At 47.5% G+C, this 22297-nt stretch overlaps 1 protein-coding gene across 1 annotated transcript; it reads left to right on the top strand.

The window, feature by feature from the left end:
- The first annotated feature begins 12 nt into the window (after positions 1–12).
- Positions 13–21943, top strand: ZC3H4 (zinc finger CCCH-type containing 4). Its single transcript, XM_063312076.1, has 14 exons — positions 13–513; positions 11513–11729; positions 12108–12218; positions 12526–12742; positions 13526–13668; positions 13759–13855; positions 14020–14162; positions 14874–14990; positions 15674–15785; positions 16038–16147; positions 16312–16661; positions 16915–17195; positions 17335–17574; positions 18075–21943. The coding sequence occupies exons 1-14, from the start codon at positions 323–325 to the stop codon at positions 19541–19543; spliced, it is 3798 nt and encodes a 1265-aa protein (XP_063168146.1). The 5' UTR covers positions 13–322; the 3' UTR covers positions 19544–21943.
- Positions 21944–22297: the final 354 nt, after the last annotated feature.

Genomic DNA, 22297 nt, shown 5'->3' with positions numbered 1-22297 from the left:
CCGACAGCCCTGCCCCCGCGCTCGCCGTCTCGGGTCGGGTGTGGCCGCGCGCGCCGCGCCTGGCTGGCTGGCTGGCTCGGGCGTCGCTCTCCCTCTCAGGCGGGCCGGCGCCATTTTGTGTGGTGCAGCCTCGGAGCCAGCCCGCCGCCGCCGCCTGCCTGCCTGCCTGCCTGCCTGCCTGCCTGCCGCCTGCCTGCCGGCCGGCCAGCGAACCCACGAGCGAGCGAGCGACCGAGCGGAGCGCGGCGCCAGGCCCGCCCGTACAGTGACTGTGCCCCGTCCCCGCCGTCGCGCCCGTCCCGCCCCCGGCCCGCGCCCCCCCATGGCGGTGGAGAGCCCCAGCGTGCCTCCGCCCAGCAGCCCCCACGCCAGCCCCCCGGCCCCCTCTCCGGCCGCCGCCGCCGCCGCCAACTCCCTGCTCCTGCACGGCGCCCTCGGCAGCCCGGGCCTCGGCGGCGCTGGCGCCCGGCCGCTCCAACAACACCACCTCCACGGGCCCGGCCCGGACGAAAGGTCCAGTACCCGCCTCTCTCTCTCTCTCTCTCTCTCTCTTCTCTGGGTCGCGCGGGGGGGCGGGCGGACGGGCGCGGGGGGAGCGCGCGGGGAGGGAATGAGGGGGGCGGGCGCGCGGGCCCCTCGCCCAGGTGAGGGAGCGGCTCCCGGCGCGGAGCCCCCCGCCCGCGCTCCCTCTCAGGTGAGGAGGGCTGGGTCGGTAAGTAACCTGTTTTCTTGCATAATTCCGTTTGTACCATGTTCCTTTCTCTCCCGCCGCGCAAACAAAGGCCAGAAGGCCGCCCCGTCTCGTGTCAGGAACGGCAGACCCGTGCCCCTTTCTGATGGGGGCCGCGGGCGACCCAGCTTAAGGAAGTACTCGCAGAAGCACGCACTCGTTTTTGTTGGTTTTAAAAAGCCCAAGGCCACTGTAATGTTGTAGAGCAAATCTGAGTTCTGCCTAGGTGTACCTGGTCTGCAAACTCCATCTTCATTCCATTATGTGGAACCTGAACCTGCTGCAGTCCATGCAGCTTGGCTCGGCTAAATGGAAAACTGTAAGCAACTCCAAAGTGTTACAATCACAGTGTCCCCAAAGTCATCACACACTCTCCTGCCCTCTCCCTCAATCAAGGTGAGCATAGATATGTACAGTGTAAGCACCTTAGCGCCACTGTTTTCTTCCTCTTTTCATTGCCCATTTGTTAACCACACACATGTGAACAGTTCATGCTTGTTCCCCACACAAGATCAATGAAGCCAAATTGCAGTGCTCCATGTAGCGTCCATTAGATTATTTCCAAGCCCGGAACCCAATCCTCTTCAAAGCTAGTCACTCCGGTATTTTCTTGTAAATCAACAGCATAACGCTGTCCCCTAGTACACTATTTTCTTTTTTCTGAGTGGGGAGGAAAAGTTTATGAAAGCCACGTGTTCATTTATCTAAAATAATGTTGCCTTGTTTGTTCCTCTTTTCTTGCCTACCAAGATAGTTTTGTGCTCATGTGCTAGAAAATCTGACTTTACAAAACAAGGAAATATGTTGGGGATTTTTAACAAGCAACATACAATACTAATGCACCATTAAGCCATTGCCTGTATCCTCCTTTGTAATTCCTGCCTCTTTTATGTGGTGTCATTGAATTCACACTGTAGGATCAATCTGGTGTTTTTGGCTAGGGTAGAATTTCCTAGATTCCTTTCTGGTCCTGAAACCTGATGCCCAACATAGGCTTAGTAATTTGGCCAATGTTTGTAGTTTGGGATGAGGTGGATATCACTTGAATATTGTATTTTATAAAGCATCTAATATACTATCTCAAAAGACACATTTCAGTATTTATAACAGCTCACTATAACATATGTGAAACATTTAACCATTTTACTTCTGTTTCCAAATGACCTTTCAGAAATTTCCAGTCTAGTTGACTTTTCTTTGCGAGTCATTTCATAGGAAGCTTGGATCCACATGAGAGCGAGGCAGGGGAGAGTGACTGAAAACTACCATTTGGCTTCAGCTTTCAATGGAGGTTGCTAACTTGCTGCTCCAGGTTTATCATCTTAAATTAATCATTAAGAGTATGTGTCTATGGAGCTTTCTCTTAGTCAGCAGTTCCCTGACATATTTCTAAATCTTAGGTAGATAGGCCAGAGCTTCTGGAGCTTATCAGATTCTTTTTCTTGATAGCAAAATGGGGTTGGGAGTTCAGATAGAAATACAGAGAGAGAATAGCATACCAGAAACATGTTTTGCTTTATATTGTGAGTTCTGATCCTTGGTCCAGTAGTTCGTTATATACCCCAAATATGCTAGCGTGGATAGTAGATGCTATACAGAACTTCCTTTCATTTGCTCTAGATAGCTTTGCACAAAAAGGTGGGAAAAATCAGCTGAGTTAGGATTGGGAGATTCCTCCTCTGCTGCTGTGAAGTCCAAGCTGTGGCATCTCCTAAATTCCCACTGTTCTTCTGCTCTGAGAGAGCCCTGTTGAATTTGGCCTGTGCCTTCTTGAAAGAATTGGCTCAGTGTTAACTGTTGTGAGTCAGCAGAATTCTTTAAAAATGTAGCATCTTTAGTTTTCTAGACTCTTCAGTCAGGCATTGTGTTTGCTAGCAGGCATGGAGGTGGCTTAGCACTGAAAGGCTTCCATAATTGCACCAGTTCTCCGAAAGATAACAGCTGCAGCACAGACCTGGCAAAGAGGGTCAAGTGAACTGTATTCCATATTTGGTCTTGAAGGTACAGATGTCCTGAATTTTAAAAAAGTAAAGGAAAATTAACCAAGCCAGTGGCATAGGGTGTGAACCTGCCTTTGAAATTCACAATAAAAGGCAGGGTTCCTTGCTCCCCTGTGGAAGTAGAAATCCAAAACTAAATTAGCCTCTGTTGAAGCTCTGCTGGGATGTTGACTCTGATGGAAGTCCACAAGATATAGTCAGGCTGAACAAGTTACATATGAGTGGTGTTTAGCCACAGGCGAATGTTTTTTTGGATTTCTTCTTGGTGGAAGCAGCCTGTTTTTTTTTTTTTTTAAGTACTCAGTTTGATCAGTGAGTTTCTTAAAAGTTAATCATCTTGTGTATAATGCTAGAGGTATGCTTTTACCTATTGAATAAAGTGCATTTTTAGCATAGCAGGTAAAAATCTACTCTGTACATTAACAATAATGTTGCTTAAAATGTCACTAGCTGTGAGTTTTGCTTTTTGTCTAGCTGTAACTGTGGTCTGTTCTGGTTTTGGGGTTCATTTCACAGAGAATAGGCTAGGTACTCTGGTGCTGCGGCTGTATTGCTCTCATTTGCATTTATGGAGAAGTCCCAAATGTTGATGTTGTTGGCACCAGAGTCTTGGGGTCTGGTGTATAATGGGTGGTGGCTGTGCTACAGCTCAGCAGCCTCTCCTGGTCTGAGTTGGTGCTTCTCTGATTCTTATGTGCGTGGTGGGGGAGAATCACCTCTTCCATTTCATTGCAACACAGTGTAACCCTGCCAGAAGATACTTGAGTCGGGCTGGTGAGTGTTTCCACAGCTTTCTCCTCCAGTGCCGCTAGGGGGCTGCAGAGACATCTAGTTTTTAATGAAATAAAATTAGAAAAGTTATTTCTGTCTAGTTTTTAGCACGAATCTAGAATAAAACTTTCTGGATATATACTTTTGGTACTAAAATTAAATAACATATTGATTCTCCCTAGTTTTTCCAGTGGAGGTCAGCCACAACATGAAGCGCTGTCGTAGTCTAGTCTGCATTTTTTTCTTTCCTCAGTTAGTGCAGGACATTCTATTAAAATTACCTTTCTTTCCTGTTAATATGATAACTTCAGTAGGATTCTCAGCCTGGGAAAAGAGGGTGATCATTTGCAGAATATTAGAAGCTCGTAACAGATAGCCAGTATACCCAGTGCATCAGTGATGCATAGTAAGAGGATCAAGAAAACTGTGCCCTAACCAACATAGAGATAAATTGAGTGCTAAAGTAAACAGACAGAAGGCCAGGATTTCTGTAACTGATTCCCTTTTAGTAAATTGGGTTACAGAAGACTGAGAATCTTGCCCTTTGTTTGTAAGCAGCTGCTCATGGCTTGCCAGTGACATTGTTCCTCTCTGTACTTGTCCTCCTCATTTTCAGTGTTCTCCCCTTCAGCTCTACATTGTGCTCTCTTCAAGCCTTGTGATTGTTGAGTCCCTCCTTCCCTTTCCCAGCTCTCATTTTTGTGCCTGGACCATACAGCTTCCCTGCATGGTCAATTATCCCACTTCTCCTTCTCATTCGATCTTGGTGTCTGCAGAACTCTTCTCTGCCAAGTCCTCCAATGTCCAGGCACTGTTCCTTGTCCAGAATTCTGCGATACATGTTGCATCCAGTGTGAAAACTTCCTGAATTAGTTCCAGGAGAAGGGGGGAATGTCTCATCCACATCTGGGAGAATTCCATACTGGTCTGCTGGCAGGCTCTAGTCATGTGATCTGTGAGCTCACACAGGTTGACTGTGAGGCAGTCTCCTACATGAATGTAGCATTCTGCAGAGGTAGGCAAATGTAGTCCCATGGTGGGCTAGCTACAAGCCTAGCGATTTCCCTAGTATCAGCTTTATCCTGTGAAAACACCATAGCTACATGGCAACCATGCTGCTTTGCTCTGTAGCCAGAGTGAAAACGTCTGGCAAGCTGGAGGTGGCAGAACCATACACTTTTCAGTAATAATAATTTTACTCAGAGTTCTAGTTAGTAGCTTGCCACACAGCTGTAAGCCACCATGTGTTAGCTCTTCTGAGAGTTTTTTTGTTTTGACATTGCAGCCTTACAGGGCTGGCATTTAACAATCTTAAAGGCACTTATTTGGGAGCAGGTCCCCATGAACGCAGCATAATTTGTATCTGAGTAGGCACGCATAGACATCCCAAGCTGTGGAAGAGGCTGCTGCTTCCACAAGAAAATGAGTGGCAGAAACTAGGCATAATAGCCTTGAAGCTCAGGTCATCTTTTCTCTGTTGTACTGTTCAAACTGTTGCCAAAACATTCATTTCTGGGAGTGAATGAAAGGTGTTCTGTTCTTTTCAAGAACTGAACAATTCAAACTGGTAAAATTGTGTTACCTGATCTGATTCTGCTTAGGTCATGAAGTCATAAGTGCACATTTTCACTGCTTGTTGAAGTGTGTGAATAATTCTAGAGATCATTTCTTGCTTTAGCCCATTCCCAGTTTGAGATGAAAGACTCATGTTGGAGTTAGCATGTCACAAAAAACAGGCAATGTAGAGATGGAGAAGAGAAAGTTCTTTTAATTGGAAAGAACAGGGTTCCAGAAGCAAACTGACAAGCTCTTTGGGGAGAAGTTTAAGGCCCCCAATGGGACAAAATAGCTTGTGGCAGCGGCCACTGAGTGTGAAGGGAGAGAGCTCAGTTGGAGTGAGGCATTAACGTACCTCAAGACCAGACCTTACCTAAGCTTTGCTTCCTTTTTTCATTTGGATATTGGTAAAGCCAACCTGTCAATAATTGCAGGAGGAAAGGTCTTAGCTTGTTCTGTATTCAGTTAGTAGCAGTATCTTCCTGCAAGTCTTCCAGCTTGTAGTTTAAAAGATGCAGATATCTGTACCTGGCATTCCTTCATTTTGTGAAATTGAGCATTTTCTATTTTAGAATACTAGAAACTTTTTTTTTTAAATGGTTTATAAACAAGTTTTTTTTTAAAAAAAATTAAGTTTACACATCATGCCAGGCCAAAGTCTGGTTTATTTTTGTTTTGCTTAATATATTGTACAAATTCATTGTTTCTAAACTGTAGTTTATTGCTTAGCCAATTGTGTATTAGTCAATAAATTGTGGTTAACTAATTCTGTTTCAGAACAATATGTGAGGCAGATCATACACTTTGAATAGTGAAAGATTGACAACACAGTGACTAGTCACTGGATATATTCAAGCAGGGGCTGGACAGCCAAGTCCCAGGGATGCTTGATAGTTGTCATACACCATACCTGATGGTTTCTGTGACTATGCATGTATCTTCTTGAACGGCAAAGGTTACTTCTGTTAAAAGAACACATGATAGAAGTAGAGCAACGTTTCCCAACTTGGAGGTGTTTACAGACTACCAGTGTAGGAGAATCCACCATCTCCTGGGGTGGTTGGTTCCAATGTTGAACAGCTCTTACCACTAGGAAGTTTCTCCTGAACTCCAACTGAAATCTACTGGCTTAGAATTTAAACCTGTGATTTCTTGTCCATCTTCTGGAAGGATGGCCCTTCTGATACTTGAAGACAGCTGTCACGTTTCTTTGCAATCTTCTCCAGGCTAAGCACCCCCAGCCGCCTCCAACTGTGCCTAGCAGGATTTTCCTCTCAGTTCCTTTATCCCATTGATTGCTTATCTCTGGACGTGCCCCAGTTTATCAGTGTCCTTTCTAAAATGCAGTGCCCAGAACTGGACACCCTATTCTAAAAGTGGTCTGACCAGCACAGACTAGAGAGGGATGATGACCTGATCCTCTACATCTGTCAGTGCAGCCTAGCATGCCGCGATTGACTGACTGACTGATTCATTCATTCCAGCTTCATCACACTGTTGGCTCATGTGATCCATCGAGACACCCAGATCCTTTTATGTTTTGCTGCCCAATATGGTTTATCCCAGCCTATTCTCAAGCCTTTGATTTTTCCTATCCAAATGTAGGTTTTTGCATTTGTCCTGTTGAAATTAATCTTGCTGGTCTTTAGCCCAATATTCCAGCTTGTTGAGATCCACCTGAGTCTTGGCATGTCCTTTAAGATGTTTGCTATCGCTCCATGTTTGCGTCACCTGCAGATTCGATAATTGTATTTTCTAATCCTTCATCCAAGTCATTCATAAATACGTTGAACAGTGAAGGCCTAAAATGGAGCCGTGCAAAAGGTGTAAAACAGTTGTGCAGACTTTGCTTGGCACTTCCCTCCAGCTTGAGTTGGAGCCATTGATGTACGCTTGTTGCGTGTCCTTGCTCAGTCAGCTCTGTATCCATCTACTCTTAGATGGACTTAGCGTAGTCCAGCCCATATTTTCCACCTTCTGTACTAGAATCTCATGAGAAATGTCATTGAATGTTAGGCTCGCATCAAGATACACCACATTGTGGTGAACTAAACTGGTCAACCTATCCAAAAAAAAATCAGGTTCCTTTGGCATGATGTATTCTCGATAAACCCTTGCTGGTTCCTGCCAAGCCATGCATTTTTTCTGAATGTTCGGAAAGCGATTGCTGTGTGCTCCAGAATTTTCCGTGATATCATCCTCCAGCTGAGCAGTATGTGGTAACTCAGGTCCTCTTTTTTCCCCTTTCTGAAGCTAGGGAACAGCCTTTGCCTTTTCCCAGTCTTCTGGTGCTACACCTGTCCTTCGTGATTTCTCAAAGGAGCTTGAAGCGATGACTGCTAGCTCCTTCAAGACCGTCAGATGCAGTTGATCTGGTCCTGGAGGCTTAGAGTTGTTTGTGATAGCCAGGTGCTCTGTAATTATCTCTTTTGTTACCTTGGGTGTCTTCTCCCGCCTTCAGTCAGCTGTTCTTCTTAGGTCCACTTGAATGCAGTTCACCTTTCGGGAGAATAGCACAAGAGAGATGTTGAGGAGCATTGCTCTCTCCCTGTCTCATCACCTGTTCCTGTCTTACCATCTTGTAGAGGGAAGAGGGAATGGCCTTGGGGGACAGGAGGAAGAGCTGCTACCAAGGCAACAGATTAAAGGGTCCTGAGCCCAAGCCAAGAATGTAACATGAGGAAACATCTCAGACAAGCCACTTCTTAGTTCTTATGAAGATGGAGGGAGGGAGGAAGCGCACTCAGACTTGCAAGATTCTGTTACTGAAGCTTTACAGTAAAAGTAGTACTGACCTACGTGGCATTGGTTTTCTACTGTAGTCTACCCTTAAGGGCTGACACATCTTCTCCAGCAGGTGGCCCATGTCTTCCATTTTCTACTGACAAAGCTAAACAATCCCTTTATGTTGTTTTTAGTTTCTCTTGCAAGATCTTTCTGCAGATTTATTTATTTATTTATTAATCTAATTTATACTGATATCACCTGCTAGCTGGTAAATCTCTTTGGTTATTACATCTATTTTCTTTATGCATCCCTTTTCATTCACAGCTCAGACAAATGCTCTGTCCATCCACAACAGTTGCTCCCCATTTTTTTTCTCATTGTATGTCAAATATCTTGAGTCGCTGTGAGTCGGGTGGCACATTGATGATGATGATCCCAACCCACCCCTGATAAATTCTGTCCAGGTGTGTTGGACTTAAGCTTTCCTAATTATCTGGTCATTGACTGAAATAAATATTATCTATCTAAGCTCTCCTAATTCCTAACTGTCAGCCTTACACTGACTCTATAACAGAACAGATTTTGGGTTGGATCCAGACTTAATCATAATTTGAGTAACTTCATAAAAAAACTGGGCCTTAAATTAGTAATCATAAGTAACTGATATCCCATTGTTTTTAATGAGTTTAACCAAATGTTGAATCAATATAATAATTGTATTTTACTTGTGAATTTCGCTCTTACTCCTTTTTTGTCCACTATTGAATTTTGTACACTGATCAATTACATCTGGTTATTTTGGTTTTCTTGTGCTTTTTTCCCTGCCAAATGGGTTAGGGTTATTGATTGATGGTTGACAGTTACCTCTGCAATTTATATATCCACGCCATAATTGCAGCAAGGGTATCACACCAATCAATTATGTCTGCGGCAAGCAAAAACTTTTGGACATGAGAGTTTAACACTAGTGGCAGGCAAAAAAAGAACAAGAGCTGTAAGTTTTAAATTAAAGGCTAAAAATAGAGAATTCCCCCCTCCCAGGGATGGTAGAAGTCATGTAAAACCCTGTACATGGGGGCACAGCATAAGGTAACATCTGTACCCTTCTGCTCTGAGTCCTTAACAGAAGGTGAACTGCGTATTCCATTTTAATAGCTATCAGAAATGATGGAAGGCTTGGCTTTCATGAGGTAATATCTATGTAAGTTATTGCACAGGTAAGAACTGAAGTCATCCGTTCTTTCCACCTATGTGCATTTAAGGCTGCAGCCCTATGCATTAACCTCAGACTAAATTCCATTGAAATTACTCTGTTGCTCCCTCCTGCCTTCTGCAACCCCCTGAGGTTTGTTTTGCCTCAACTCTGCTGCCCTTTAGAAAAGTTTTTAAAAACTTGGGTTTTCAAACAGGCCAGAGGCTTGCGTGTTCTGTGATTCCACCTGATTGATTTATGATGGGGGGTTGGAATTCTCTTGTTTGTTTATTTTCTCAGTGTGGTACTACTGAGTAGTTTTTGGTTGAGCATTATGATGTTCTTAACTCTGCATGCTGCCTTTTGATTTGACAGCCTTATAAATCTAATATGTCATTATCATATGAAAAGCCTATGAATTTTGTACACTGTAATTGATCAAATTACATCTGGTTATTTTGGCTTTCTTGCCCTATGAAAAGCCATCAACCAAAGGCCTAAGAAGTCCAGCACTAAATGCTCATAGTCAACAGCAATATATGAGCTTGTAGTCCCTTCCATCTTTCTTCTTACCTCTGAACCTGGAAGTATAATATGGCCATCATGATCAGCAACTACTAATAACCTTACTATTCTTGGATTTGTTTTTCAAAGTTAAGCAACTGCTTCATTGTTACAATATCCTATTCAAGTGAATTCTGCAGTCTGACTGAGCATTGGGTGAAGAACACATACTTTGAACATCATTGCCTTTGTGTTCCTGTCCTTCAGAGAGTGGCTCTGTTGTAGAAGGAAATTGGATAATGCCTTTGCCACATTTTATAGCATCTGAGTCTGGAGTTTAAACTCACAAAACCATCCATGGCTTAGAGAGTGGGTCTTTTAGTTTTGCTTTTGGAGAATAGAAATCTTCTGAGGGAAATACAACAGGGCAATCTTATTACACAATGAGGTGGGCTTAGAAACTGCTGTTGGCCTTTTTTGAACATGAAAACTTGCTGGCTATGAAGATTGCTGCATGTAGTATTTGTCACTACATCAGGGCCAAACATGTATCTGTATTCCCAAAGATAAGCTCAAGTAGGAGCCTGCTGTGAAAATGTCAGAGGATTTTAGGTTAACTTTCAAAAATAAAATCCAGATAATTTAATCATACATCAATAAACTGTAAACTACTGCAGTGGAGGGATGTGAATGTGAGCTGAATTCACCTACTGCCCAGACTTGTTTGCCAGGGAGGTTCATCTTCCAACTTGCAAAATGAACCTTTTTTTCATCCAGAATCCCAAGATCAACAGATGTATACTCAGAATTCAAGGATTTTGGCTCCAGCTACTTATTTCAAGTAGCTGAAGTGAAATGATCTCTCAGTCTTTCCACTCAAATTAATGCAGGTACTTTCTTGCTGCCATTAAACAGTTGCAAGGTTAAAATCCTTGCTAATCTATTCGAATCATTCAGTAGTTCCTGGTTTATCTTGTCCTATTACAGATCAGTCTCACTGACTTCTCTGGCTTTTCCTTCTTCCAGTGTCAGTCACGGAGGTAATGAGGCCCCTTCTTTTTCAGTAGGAAGAATGGGTTTTCCAGCTTTGGATTTGGAATGAAGTTGCTGTATAGTTAAGTTTTTTATATTGGAAGATACAGAATCAAAACTGTTTCAATATTAGGCATTTTTGTGTACTAAATGATCCCATTAAATCTTAATTTGGTAGTGGACAGCTGAAGGTTGATCTTGAAGTGAATTTTACTTTCTATTTAGGTAACAAAGAATTTAGTGGAGTCCTTGGTGATCTCTGAGCCTTGTTGTTTTCTTGCAGACATTTCATTGCCAGACTAGGCAACATCTTCAGTGCAAAGAGGAAGTGGGCCTTGCTCTCTGTTTATATACCGTGGCTTGCACTGCTTGTGTTGGTAGGGGTGTTGTTCTCTCCTTGGGAGTTCTTTGATTGGGCTGTTGTTTGCTGCTTGGTTGATTGCCTGAGTTAAAAGTTCCTTGACTAGGGTGTATTGTGCTGTTTGATGGTTCATCTGGTGTTAATCCTAGTGTTGATTTTTGCATATCTGGGTGTTGATTGCTGGCAAGGGAGTGTACTGGTCTTTTGGCTTTTTCTGTTGTCTCTTTAGTGGATGAAAGTTGGGTGCTTTCAATCACAAGTGTACTTGTACTGCTTTATATCTGGCAGATTCACACCGTATTTTATAGCTTGCCACAGTGTGTGAATCTAGTCAATTGCAGCATATTCAACAAATATATATGTATATGTATGTATATATATATAAATTGTAGTGCAGTTGATGAACCAGTCAGTGTTTGTAGGTAGGTTTCTGTTCTCTCTAAGGGAAATATTACAGGAATCTGTTCTGGCTATCAGGTTGGGGTTTGTTTGTTTGTTTTGGTCACTGAATTGCCTAGACTGATTTTTGAAAGACATAGTAATGTTTTGTAATTGGTGCAGTTATCAGTTTTGAAACTTGCCTTGGCTATCCTTACTGCTACTTCCAGTCAGTTGATTTTGCTGCTGTATCTTTTCAGGGAGGATGGTGAGTTGGAAGAAGGAGAGTTAGAAGATGATGGGGGTGAGGAGCCCAATGGTGCTGCAGAGACACATGAGAAGAGCAGGAAGGAAAAAAACGAGAAGCACCATAGTGACTCAGATGAAGAAAAGACACACCGCAGGAAAAGGAAGCGTCGGAAAGAGAGAGAGAAGGAGAAGCGGAGATCTAAAAAAAAAAGGAAATCCAAGCACAAAGTGAGTACTGTGGTATAAGCCTTGAGAATCTAACCTCCTCTTCCCCAGTTGGTAGCAGAGGACCGAAGCATTCAGGGGAACAAAGCACAGGCTGCCTTTCTGTACACCTTGGGAAACCAAAATAGTTGATTTGTTAGTGAACGGCCATGTTCTGGAAGCCCCGGTTTCCAGTAGTTTTTCATGTCAGAGCGCCTTTGCATGTTGCCTGAGATCTGACAGTTGCAAAGTAGTCAAATACTGTATCAAAGGAATACAGAATTCCCACTTGGGTAGAATCATTGGTGCAGTGCTGGGCCCAGGCTGTCTTCTAGGCCTTGGCCAGAATTGGATAAGAACACGCAGGACTGGTTGTGGTAAATGATTCGTATTTTCTTGCAGCGCCATGCCTCTTCGAGTGAAGATTTCTCAGACTACAGTGAGGATTCTGACTTCAGCACAAATGAAAAGGGGCACCGGAAGTACAGAGAGTACAGCCCCCTCTACTCCTCTGTGAGTGCTCAATGCCATAAATACGTGTGGCTCACCACACCAGGAGTGAGGGTGGGAACCACGAGGTAGATAAGCCTGCCAGATGTCTGGGGTAGAGTAGCAGTAGAGACAGTGCCGTTTGGTTCTCCATGCCAGATCTGAATGGTAGCACATCAGTCGTATTTGCTTCTGCTCATCGTATAAAGATGATGCTTTAAAGAATATTGGTTTATAAAGTGGGTCAAGACCCATTTCTTCTTTTGGGGGTCCAGTTCAGCTTATGTCCTCTCTTTTGTTCAACCATAACCATTTGTATGTTTGCCTCCAGTCCCATCAGCAGTACTCATCCTCTCACAGTGCCCCAAAGAAGGGGTATTCTAAAATGGAGAACAAGAACTACCCCATCTATGAAGAATATGAGAATGAGGGCTACTGTGACTATGAGGGGGAGGAGGAGGAAGACATGGGGAAAGAAGAGTACGATGACTTTGCAAAGGAGCTGAACCAGTACCGGAGGGCAAAGGAGGGGACGCACAGGGGGAGAGGTACAGTTGCTTTTCCTTCAGCCCAGATGTTATATGGCCCCCAAGACACTGAATGGGAATTCTCTGGCAGAGAGGTTGAGGAAGGTTCTGGGGACTGTGTAGCCTGACAAGTGAGTTTGGTCACAGAACAAAAGCCCCGGCCCACCCCGAAAACAGCAGTCTGTAGGGTAGTGTGTGCTGCCTTTTTAAATGCAGGTTTTTGTTTTGGAGTCTCAAACAGAATGGAGACACCCTGGTCCTGCTTCCTTTCATCAGCAATAAGGAATTGTGCGACCTCTGCCTATTTTGGCAATCTGCCCCTGTTTACATGTGACCTCTCTAAGTCCAGATTGACTTTGGTTCCAAAAGTACACTCAACTCCTGGTAATGCAACATTCTCAAGTCATGTCTTTTGTCTCTACATTTTTTTTACATTGGGAATTGAATTTTAAAATGGCAGTGTGCACATGTATGTGTTATGTCCATTGGTTTCTGGAGGCTAGTGTACAACATTGCATGGAAATGTTGCTGTCTCAAAACCAGGAAGGGAGATCAAATGCCTTTGTGCTTTTTCCCATGAAAAGTGATCCCAGTTAAGACTATGGCCCTAAGTTGCTGCATTTGATCACAGCACTAAGTAGTGTTTTTTGAACAAACCATAGTGGCTTGGTTCACACACCACACTAAGGCAAATCAAACAAAACCAGTATAGCTTAATGTTATATGCAAACCAGGCCGAAGTGGAAATAGATGCTGGAGCCTGATCCGTTTTTATTTCGCACCTTCTCTGGTTTGTGTCAACAGGTGGCCGTGGTCGAGGCCGAGGCTACCGTGGGCGTGGAAGAGGTGGAATGAGGGGACGAGGCATGGGTAGGGGCAGCCGAGGCAGGGGAAGAGGAGAGCACCCTGAGGAGGAGGAGGAAGAAATGTACGATGACGAGATAGAGGTAAACGTTGAAGTTTGTTCTTGCTCAGCCCATCTTCTGGCTCCTTGGGATGGTCCCGTTTCACTAATTTCTCCTCTTTCTGCATGACAGTTCTGTGAAGGGGAGGAGCCCATGGGTGAGGAAGAGTACGATGATTATTCCAAGGAGTTGAACCAGTATCGCAGAAGCAAAGAAGGAAGGGGGAGAGGTACGTGGGTGGAGACTCTGCCAGGGAGAAAAGGTTGAGCCCCCTTTCCCGTTTGAGCACCAGCAGCCTGAGGCCTCTGCAAAGCAGATGGCCGGAGGTCCTCTTGGGGAGATGTGGCCTTCTGTTGCGGGGCTGAAGAACTGACTTGACTGGTCTTGTTACAGGCATGGGACGTGGCCGAGGCCGTGGCTCTAGGGGGCGAGGAGGCAAGGGTATGGGCCGGGGACGAGGTCATCGTGGCCGATCAGGCATAGGCAAAGCAGGGGGGATCAATGAGGAGGATGACTACTATGATGACGACTTGGGGGTAAGTGATGGGTGGCCTGGCTTGGACACTCTGGGGAAGGGGCCCCTTCTCTTGCTATAGCTTTTGGCATAACTGGGGCTTGAGATTGGACAGAGGCCAGGAAACGGCAGTTGACTCAGGTATAGGTAACGGTTCGCTGATTAAGAATGGGAGTGGAGTCTTCTGATAGGGGCTGTGCTGTATCTGGAGGCCCAGGTGATGCCAAGCGCTTCCACTTGCTAGGACTGGGTGTCAGTTGTGCCCTTTCCAGGATAGATAGAGATGGGCTGTTCAGTGCATGTGAGTCAGAAACTCCTGTTAATACAGAAAATGGCACCTGGTTCAGGCTGCTCCGTTCTCCTTGGCTCTGGGCTCAGTTGAAGGCACTGGTCCTAAACACTTTGGTAGCCGGGGCTGTTCAGGATATCTCAAGGGCTGCACGAATCTGGCTATGAAGAGCACCCACAGTAGGCTTGGTGTCTATTTAGAGAGATGCAGGTGACCTAAGTTGGAGCTTTTTTCATTATGGCGCTCTGGCTTTAGCATGCTTCTCTCAGGAAACCAGCAAAATGCCTTTTATTCACCTAGAAGATATTTAAGGTGCCAAATTAATTTTATCTGGCTTTTATTCTTGCCACTATTCTTTCCTATACTTTGCTTTGTTTTTCACAAGGCTTTGCCTGACAGACATATAAATCAGTCAAATGAATACTTTTCTTGTGATCCCTATAGGATGGCGGTAGTAGTGGTGGGAATTACAGGCGGAATGATCACGAGAAATCTCACCAGCAGTCAGATAAGAAAGGAAAAGTCGTCTGCAAATACTTTGTGGAAGGAAGATGCACTTGGGTATGTGCTTGGTTCCAGCCCATTTATTACTGCTTGATAGCTACAGGAGTCAGGATGCAGGTGCCCAGTCCAGCAGAAGCTGGGCCTTAGAACAAGAGTCAGATGGTTGGTGCTTTGCCCAGGGACGGAGAAACAGGCTGCTTTGATCTCTTACCAGATCTCTCCCGTTTCCTGTGGAATAGTGCAGCTGTTCTCCCTGGGCATGCACGAGGAGTGGCAGACTATTTCCTTATGCATAAGTGTGCCCCCCCCCCAATGTTTGTTCTTGCAAACTCTAGACCTTGTCCCAGTGTTCTGAGGGGACTTTCTTAGCACTTTTCACTTAGTTCTTTGTGCGGTGTGTCAGCGTGTCCTCTCAACACTGTTGTTAGACACTGTTGATTTAAAAGATTTAGAGACTATGCTTCAGGACTACGATTATAAGAATAGTTTGCATACACTGAAGAAAACAGCAAAAGGCACCCAAAAAGCCAGCAGCCATATAGTACAGTGGAGCTAATTTTCCCTAGTTGGAGTTCTAATTTGCCTGCTCCGGGTTCTCTGGGCAATATAGCTCCTCTCCGCCCACTCCTGGTACATACCTTGATCTGTGCAAGATTTCCACCATAGGCCCCGTAGGTTGCGGTCAGTCAGCTGGTGGTGATGTTCTGCTGTATGTGTGCCTTTTGTATTTTTCCTGACAGGGAGAACATTGCAACTTTAGCCATGATATTGAGCTACCAAAGAAGAGGGAACTGTGCAAGTTTTATATCACTGGTTACTGCGCCAGAGCAGAGAACTGTCCCTACATGCATGATATCCTTCCCTATAAGGTGTTTGCCTTTTGAAGTCCAGCATTTTTAGGAGAGGGTGTGGGGAGATTATCTGCCCCCTGATCTGCCTCTCCTCCCTGGGGGACTGGCTAGCTGCAGGCTGAACGCTAGTTTCCGTCTGAATACCTCGTGGTTGCAGTGTAAGCACGAGTTGTGCCCTGGCTGTGAGTCGTTGGAACGGGAGAGTTTTCTTTTGTCCCGTTGGCTGCTTTCTGCTTTCCTTAACACCTTGCACGGGACTTCCCTTGTAAGCTGTTTCACACCACCGGGAATTGCATTAACGGAGATGACTGCATGTTCTCACACGAACCCCTCACAGACGAAACCCGGGAACTCCTGGATAAGGTAAAGAGGCCGAACGGGCCCCGGGTTTGCCCCCCGTACAGAGGGGCCTCCACCCGCACCTGGAGTTCAGCGGCCGGGGAGGCTGCGGCTGAGCACCATGGGCAGTGCAGGTGGAGGGGCCGATCCCCCTCCGCCCGTGACGCTGAGTTCGCCTTTTCTCTTAGATGTTGGCGGATGATGCAGAAGCAGGAGCGGAGGACGAGAAGGAAGTGGAGGAGTTGAAGAAACAGGGCATCAACCCATTACCCAAGCCACCTCCTGGGGTGGGATTGCTGCCCACACCCCCACGGCCCCCAGGGCCCCCAGCTCCAACCTCCCCCAATGGCCGGCCCATGCCCGCAGGCCCCCCCGCCCCCCCGCCCCCCGCCCCCCCAGGGCCACCGCAGATGCCTCTCCCGATCCACGAGCCTCTTTCGCCTCAGCAGCTGCAGCAGGACTTGTACAAGAAGATTCCCTCCCTCTTTGAGATTGTAGTGAGGCCCACAGGACAGCTGGCGGAGAAGCTGGGGGTGAGGTGGGTGTTGCCTTCCCTCAAGGAAGAGGGGGTGCAGGAGGCCAAAGTGGAAAGTGGGGAGCCTCTCCCACAATTGGTATGGTCCAGTCTCTGACCTTGTGGAGGGCGGGTCCAAGACACCCAGACTTCCTGGGGCAGCCATGCTGGCCTGTCTGTCCTAGGCTGAAGTGAGGTGCTTTGTGTCTCAGCCAAGTAGACATAAAGGGCCCACCGTCTTCAGGAGATGCATGACCCCACCTCTCTTTTCCTCTAGGCACCCTGGCCCATCTCCGCCTCGGTTCCCTGGGCCTGGGCACCCAGACCTGCCCCCCGACATGCCCCCCGACATGCTTCCGGACCTCTGTCCTGACATCTGCCCTGATATTCCAATGGGCCCAGGGATGAACCCTGGCCCTCCGTTGGGCCCTGGACCCCCCATGATGCCCTTTGGCCCCGAGGAGATGCCCCCAGGCCCACCAACCCAGGACTTCTATGACAACTTCTACCTGCACCCAGAAGGTTTGGAGTTAGAGCCCAGCCTCATGGTTGGCCCAGGTAAGCGTCTGCCATGTGCCTGAGAAAAGTTGTGGGTTGGGCTTGGTGTTTTGTATGCTATAGAGTTGGGGAGGGGGCTGGCTCAGTGGCTGCCTGCTGTTCCAGTGCTCTCACTGCTCTCCCACCCCCTCCCCAGTAGAGGGCTACCCGGCTTATGAGGAGATCCCTGGAGAAGGCCTCTTCCCTGATCCCTCCCTCGAGCCAGATTCTTTTTGTGATGGAGGCATCTCAAGACTGCAGAAGCCCTCCACCAGCATCCCAGACTTCCTGCCTTCCACCCAGAGGGCTCTGTATCTTCGGATCCAGCAGAAGCAGCAAGAAGAAGAGAGGGCTCGCCGGCAGGCGGAGGGCTGCAAGCAGGACCGGGACCACGAGGAAGGCAAGGGTGGGGAGGGGAGGGGAGGGGCAGCCTTTGGCAGGCTTCCTTCACCTCCAGGCTGCTTTCTGAAGCATCTGACCGGACCAGCTCTGAGACGGGAACACTCAGCCTGCCCAGTGTCCCTGCCATGGGGATTAAGTGAAGCAATGTGCCAATGTAAACTGGCTTATTATGCTTCTGGAGAAAGATGAGAAATAAGTCCATCTTAGGTTAGGGAAAGGTTGAGGAGTTGAATGCCCTGTTCCCCTCCTATTGTAGCATTGTCAGTTGAGATAAGAGCAACTATTGGCTTAAGAGAGAATGACTGCCAGGAGTTGCTTTTTCCTAGTGCTTGGTCAGAGTCTGTGGAAATCTCTTTGCCTGGTTCAGTGATTTTCCACGAATGACGTTCTTCTTTAAAATGTTGTTAAAGAGTGGATTTGAAATTATTCTTGGTTGCTGCTTGAAAAGGCTTCCTAGGCAGCCAGTGTGGCTTACTGCCCTCTCTGTCACTCTGCCAGGTGATCCTGGCAATTGGTATTCCAGCGATGAGGATGAGGGAGGCAGCAGCAGCGTCAGCTCCATCCTGAAGACTCTACGGCAGCAGAGTTCCAACAGACCCCATGAGGACCCCTCTGGAAACACCATTCCTGCCCTGGGGAGAAGCGACCCTCGCCTTCAGAAGAGCCAGCCCTTGGGAGGTGGCCGGCCAGCCGATCCTCGCCTTCTGCGTGACCCCAGACTGTCTCGAAACCTGGAGCCTTCTGGGGCTGGAGATGCAGGGCCCACTGATCCAAGGTTGGCGCGGCATGTCCCCACACTGGCCCCCAAAGCAGCAGAAGTACTACATTCGAGCCCCTCCATTGGTCAGAAGGCTATTCCAGTCCCAGAGGAGGAAGAAGGGGAGAGGGCCCTCCGGGACAAGCCAGTCACAATCCCTCTGGATACCTTGCCAAACCACTCCCTTAGGGACCCTCGCTGCCAGCTGCAGCAGTTCAGCCACATCAAGAAAGATGTGGTCCTGCTCAAGCCCAGTTTTGCGCGCATGGTGTTGTGGAGCCCTGAGGACCTGATCCCCCTGCCTGTCCCGAAGCAGGAATTGGTTCCTGTCCCAGCTGCTCTCCAGACCTTGCCTGCCCTCGACCCACGCCTGAACCGGCCTCAGAACGCCAGCCTTTCTGACCCCAGGCAACGGGCTGGGTCCCAGCCAGAACCGTCTGCCGGTTCCGGCCTTCCGGATTTTGAGCTGCTGTCCAGGATATTAAAGACAGTCAACGCAGCAGGCAGTCCTGGGCAAAGTGACAAGCCAAGTGATCCCCGTACACGGAAGGCACCAGCAGACCCCCGGCTGCCCAAGGCTTCCGAGCCAGGATCCTCAGGGACCTCAAAGCACGCAGAGGTCAACTCCCCCCTAGTAGCAGGTGCGGAGGCCACAGCCAGCATAGCACCTTATGATCCCCGGCTGCTGACGGCAGGAGGGTTGAGCAGAGGCCCTGGCCAGAGCAGCGTCCTGAGTGGGATCAGCCTCTATGACCCGAGGACTCCAAGCCCCGGCTGCAAGTCTGCAGACTCTGCTGGTGAAGGGAGCCCAGCCACCAAGAGCTCTGAAGGCAGCAAAGGTGGCAGCAGCGGCAGAGGGAAGGAGCCGCTGTTTGTGCGCCGGTCAGCTCTGGAACAGCTGGAAGCAGAGAAACCCAGCCCAGAGCCCGTGACCGACCGCTACAACAGCTACAATCGGCCACGGCCCAAGGCAGCCGCCTCTGCTCCTGCTTCCTCTGCGCCTGCCGCAGAGACAGCGGTCACTCAGCCCGGTGTCCACAATCTCCCAGTGCCGCCTGTGTATGGCATGGTGAAACAGGTGGCCAAGTCGGGGGCAGGCAGTCCTTTTGCAGGGAACAGCCCTGCCCAGGAGGGGGAACTACAGGACGCTGGCTCTCTGAAGGATGTTTTTAAAGGCTTTGACCCAACAGCTTCCCCGTTCTGTCAGTAGTATTAAAGGACTTGTACATGCAGCCTTGTGTCCAAAAGAAGCAGCAGTGTTCCTCACTTTTAAAAAATTCCATTAATGCTCCTCTTTGCCATTGACTATGTACTGCCCTCCTTTGAGCTTTGCCGAGTGTAATCTCCACACAACCTTGCAGGAGAGTAACGAGTGTCTTGAGCCACCCCAGGCAGTATTGTGTCGTGCCCCCTCCAGGTTCCGTTGTGGGCTCCCTTGAGGTCTGCTCAGAATCATTCAGTGTCTTCAAACCTGGGCTGGCTAGTCCCGCCAGCCCCTCCCTCATTCTTTGCACAGTGGCCGGGCCATGTCTGCGTCCCCCCGCTTTCCCTCTTCAGGTATTTATGGTCTGTCGAATGGAGGAGAGGCCAACGAAAGGACGACAGTTTCTTAGTGTGCCGCGTTAAGGGATGAAGCTGTCAGCCATGCTGATCTGTAGAATATATATATCTTCATTTCTAAACTGTAACGATATATGTGTATCATAGCCTTTTTTAAAAAAGAATCTAGCGCAGCGAAAATTATTATGGAGAAGTAACCATGTTGAATTATTTTTGTAATTGTATTGAATTTTGTTTTAAATACCCCTTCTGCCGTTTCCTTGGGTTGCTGGATTCAGATGTGATTCAGCCAGGCTAGAACAGGCTGCTACTGCCTCTGGTGGGTGGCCTCTTGGAAAAGTGATGCCTTCTACCAAAACAGAGTTTGTAGTATTGAAATTAAATTATTAATAACACTCTTTATTTTGCTTGTATGTCTTCTGCGCTCCTCTAAAGAAGCAAACGGACCACCAGTGTTCAGAAATGATGGACTTGCCATTCCCACAATGAACCAACAGTTTCCACAGCCTTCTATGGAGGGGCAGTCATAGCCTTCCAGCATCCTGGAAAGCCCTGGCTCAGCACTGCACTGCACCCATTCCCTTAAAAACCAGGATAAATATGTGTCCTTTTGTAACGTCTAAGAGCCGCCCCCTAGATTTGGTCTTTCCAGAATTGCCAAACAGCTAGAAGCCAGGCCAGCTTCTGTCCTCCCAGCGCTCCTAACTGATGGATTTGGTCTTTGCTGCAAGCAGATTCTCTTCTCAAAGGGGGAGAAGTAAGTAGCATTTGGTACTGCATGTCTTCAGGAGACAGCTCCATCTCTCCCCACTGCTCCTCTCCTGGCCAGCCTCTTTGGAAGCAAGGCCTTGCTCTTGAGTTAAGAGCATTGACTTCTTGCCCTGATCCTGCCTGGCAAGAACCTCCTGTGGGATGTGATCCACCTGCGCTTTCAGGTTCTTGAGGCAGGCAGTTTGGAGTGGGTGGGCTGAAAGGATTGCACCATGGCTGTTCAAAAAGCGTCTTCTCAGTAATGGATTGGGCTATATTGGCTCATCAGAGGTGAGAGGCGAGCACCTGTCCTGCCCAGGAGGGCCAAGCCTAACTGGGGAAGGCCCACCTGCCCCACGGAGCAGGAGCAGCGCAGGCTGCTGCCAGGTTGCTTCAGCATAGTGGGTTTGAGCTCCGTGAAGCTGGTGGCTGCAAGCACATGTGGAAATGAAGGGGTTCCTCTGATGCGGATCCTTTGGCGAAAGTATTTGCAGTTTGACAAACAGCTTTAAGGTGCTTGTGGGGCTTACAGGGATGAATTGGGTGACTGGAGCATGGTTTATGCCCAAGCTTAGCTCTGTTTAATCTGGAAGGGGTGAGGGGTCAAAACATTTTGCAGTGTATTGTTTTCCTATCTCTGCCTTGGTAATTCCTACTGTTTCAGGCACCTCCGTGTTTTGCCCAGGGAATGTAACACCCACAGTGTAGAACTCACTTGGACAGAAAGTTATGTCCTTTCGATACAAATGTAAGCCAGTTTTCTTGGAAAGCCCAGCCTGTTTCCCACTGTGAATTTTCAGCAGTTTCCCTGGGAAGGCTCCCCATGCCAGACACATTGAAGCCCACAGGAGGAGGAGGTGTGGAGCAGATTTCCAAGGAGCCTTCCAAAACTCTTGTGCTGGAGTGGGCAGGTTTCTGTGGAGAAGCTGTGGTCCTGGAACTGATGAAAAGCTTGTGAAGGAGTGTGCTCTTTGTGGAGTATTCTGTCTTGTGAGCTTGCATAGGTACATAGCTGCTCTGTGACATTTGTACAATCTGACTTTTGTAAATCAAGATCCATTCAGTAGACCTAAATCTTTGTTATGAATGAAACTTGCCAGAGCTTTATAAAAATGCTATAAAATGTAAATATTATTTGAAAAGGGATTTGTATATATTGTACTGGTATTTTTACAGTGATTTTTTGGTTGCATGGCTGTTTGCTTTCTTTTTTTATTACACGTGTCTTCCAACAATGTCAAGACTCAAGACTCCTATCGTTGTACTGCTGGCATTAAATGATGCAGTGATTTTAAAGGTTGCCGCCCAGCTTGCTCTGGTGTGGAATCATTTCAAATACTCCCTTTGAGGCAGAGGGGCACAGTCAGCACAGCTGCCATTGAAGTTTGTGGCTTTTCAGCCAAAATGGAAGGTTTTGCAGTGGCAGTGAGTTGTGGGGAAAGGATCAGAGAAAACTGCCCTTGGGAGAACAAACAGCCTGAATCCCGGGGGGGGGGGGGATGGTTGAGAAGACAAGAGTTGCCCGCCTAGTGTCCAGTGAAAGTCCCCAACAGTTGCAGGCAGGAGACCCCGGAGTCCTTTTCCCCAAGACCTAGTTGCTGTTGCAAGTTTGACTAGGAGTGGGCTGTGGGTAGATGTTGGGCAGCTTGACCAC

The sequence above is a fragment of the Candoia aspera genome, chromosome 10 (genome assembly GCF_035149785.1).
Source record: "Candoia aspera isolate rCanAsp1 chromosome 10, rCanAsp1.hap2, whole genome shotgun sequence".
Lineage (NCBI taxonomy): Eukaryota > Metazoa > Chordata > Lepidosauria > Squamata > Boidae > Candoia > Candoia aspera.
This window is presented reverse-complemented; position numbering and strand designations above follow the sequence as displayed.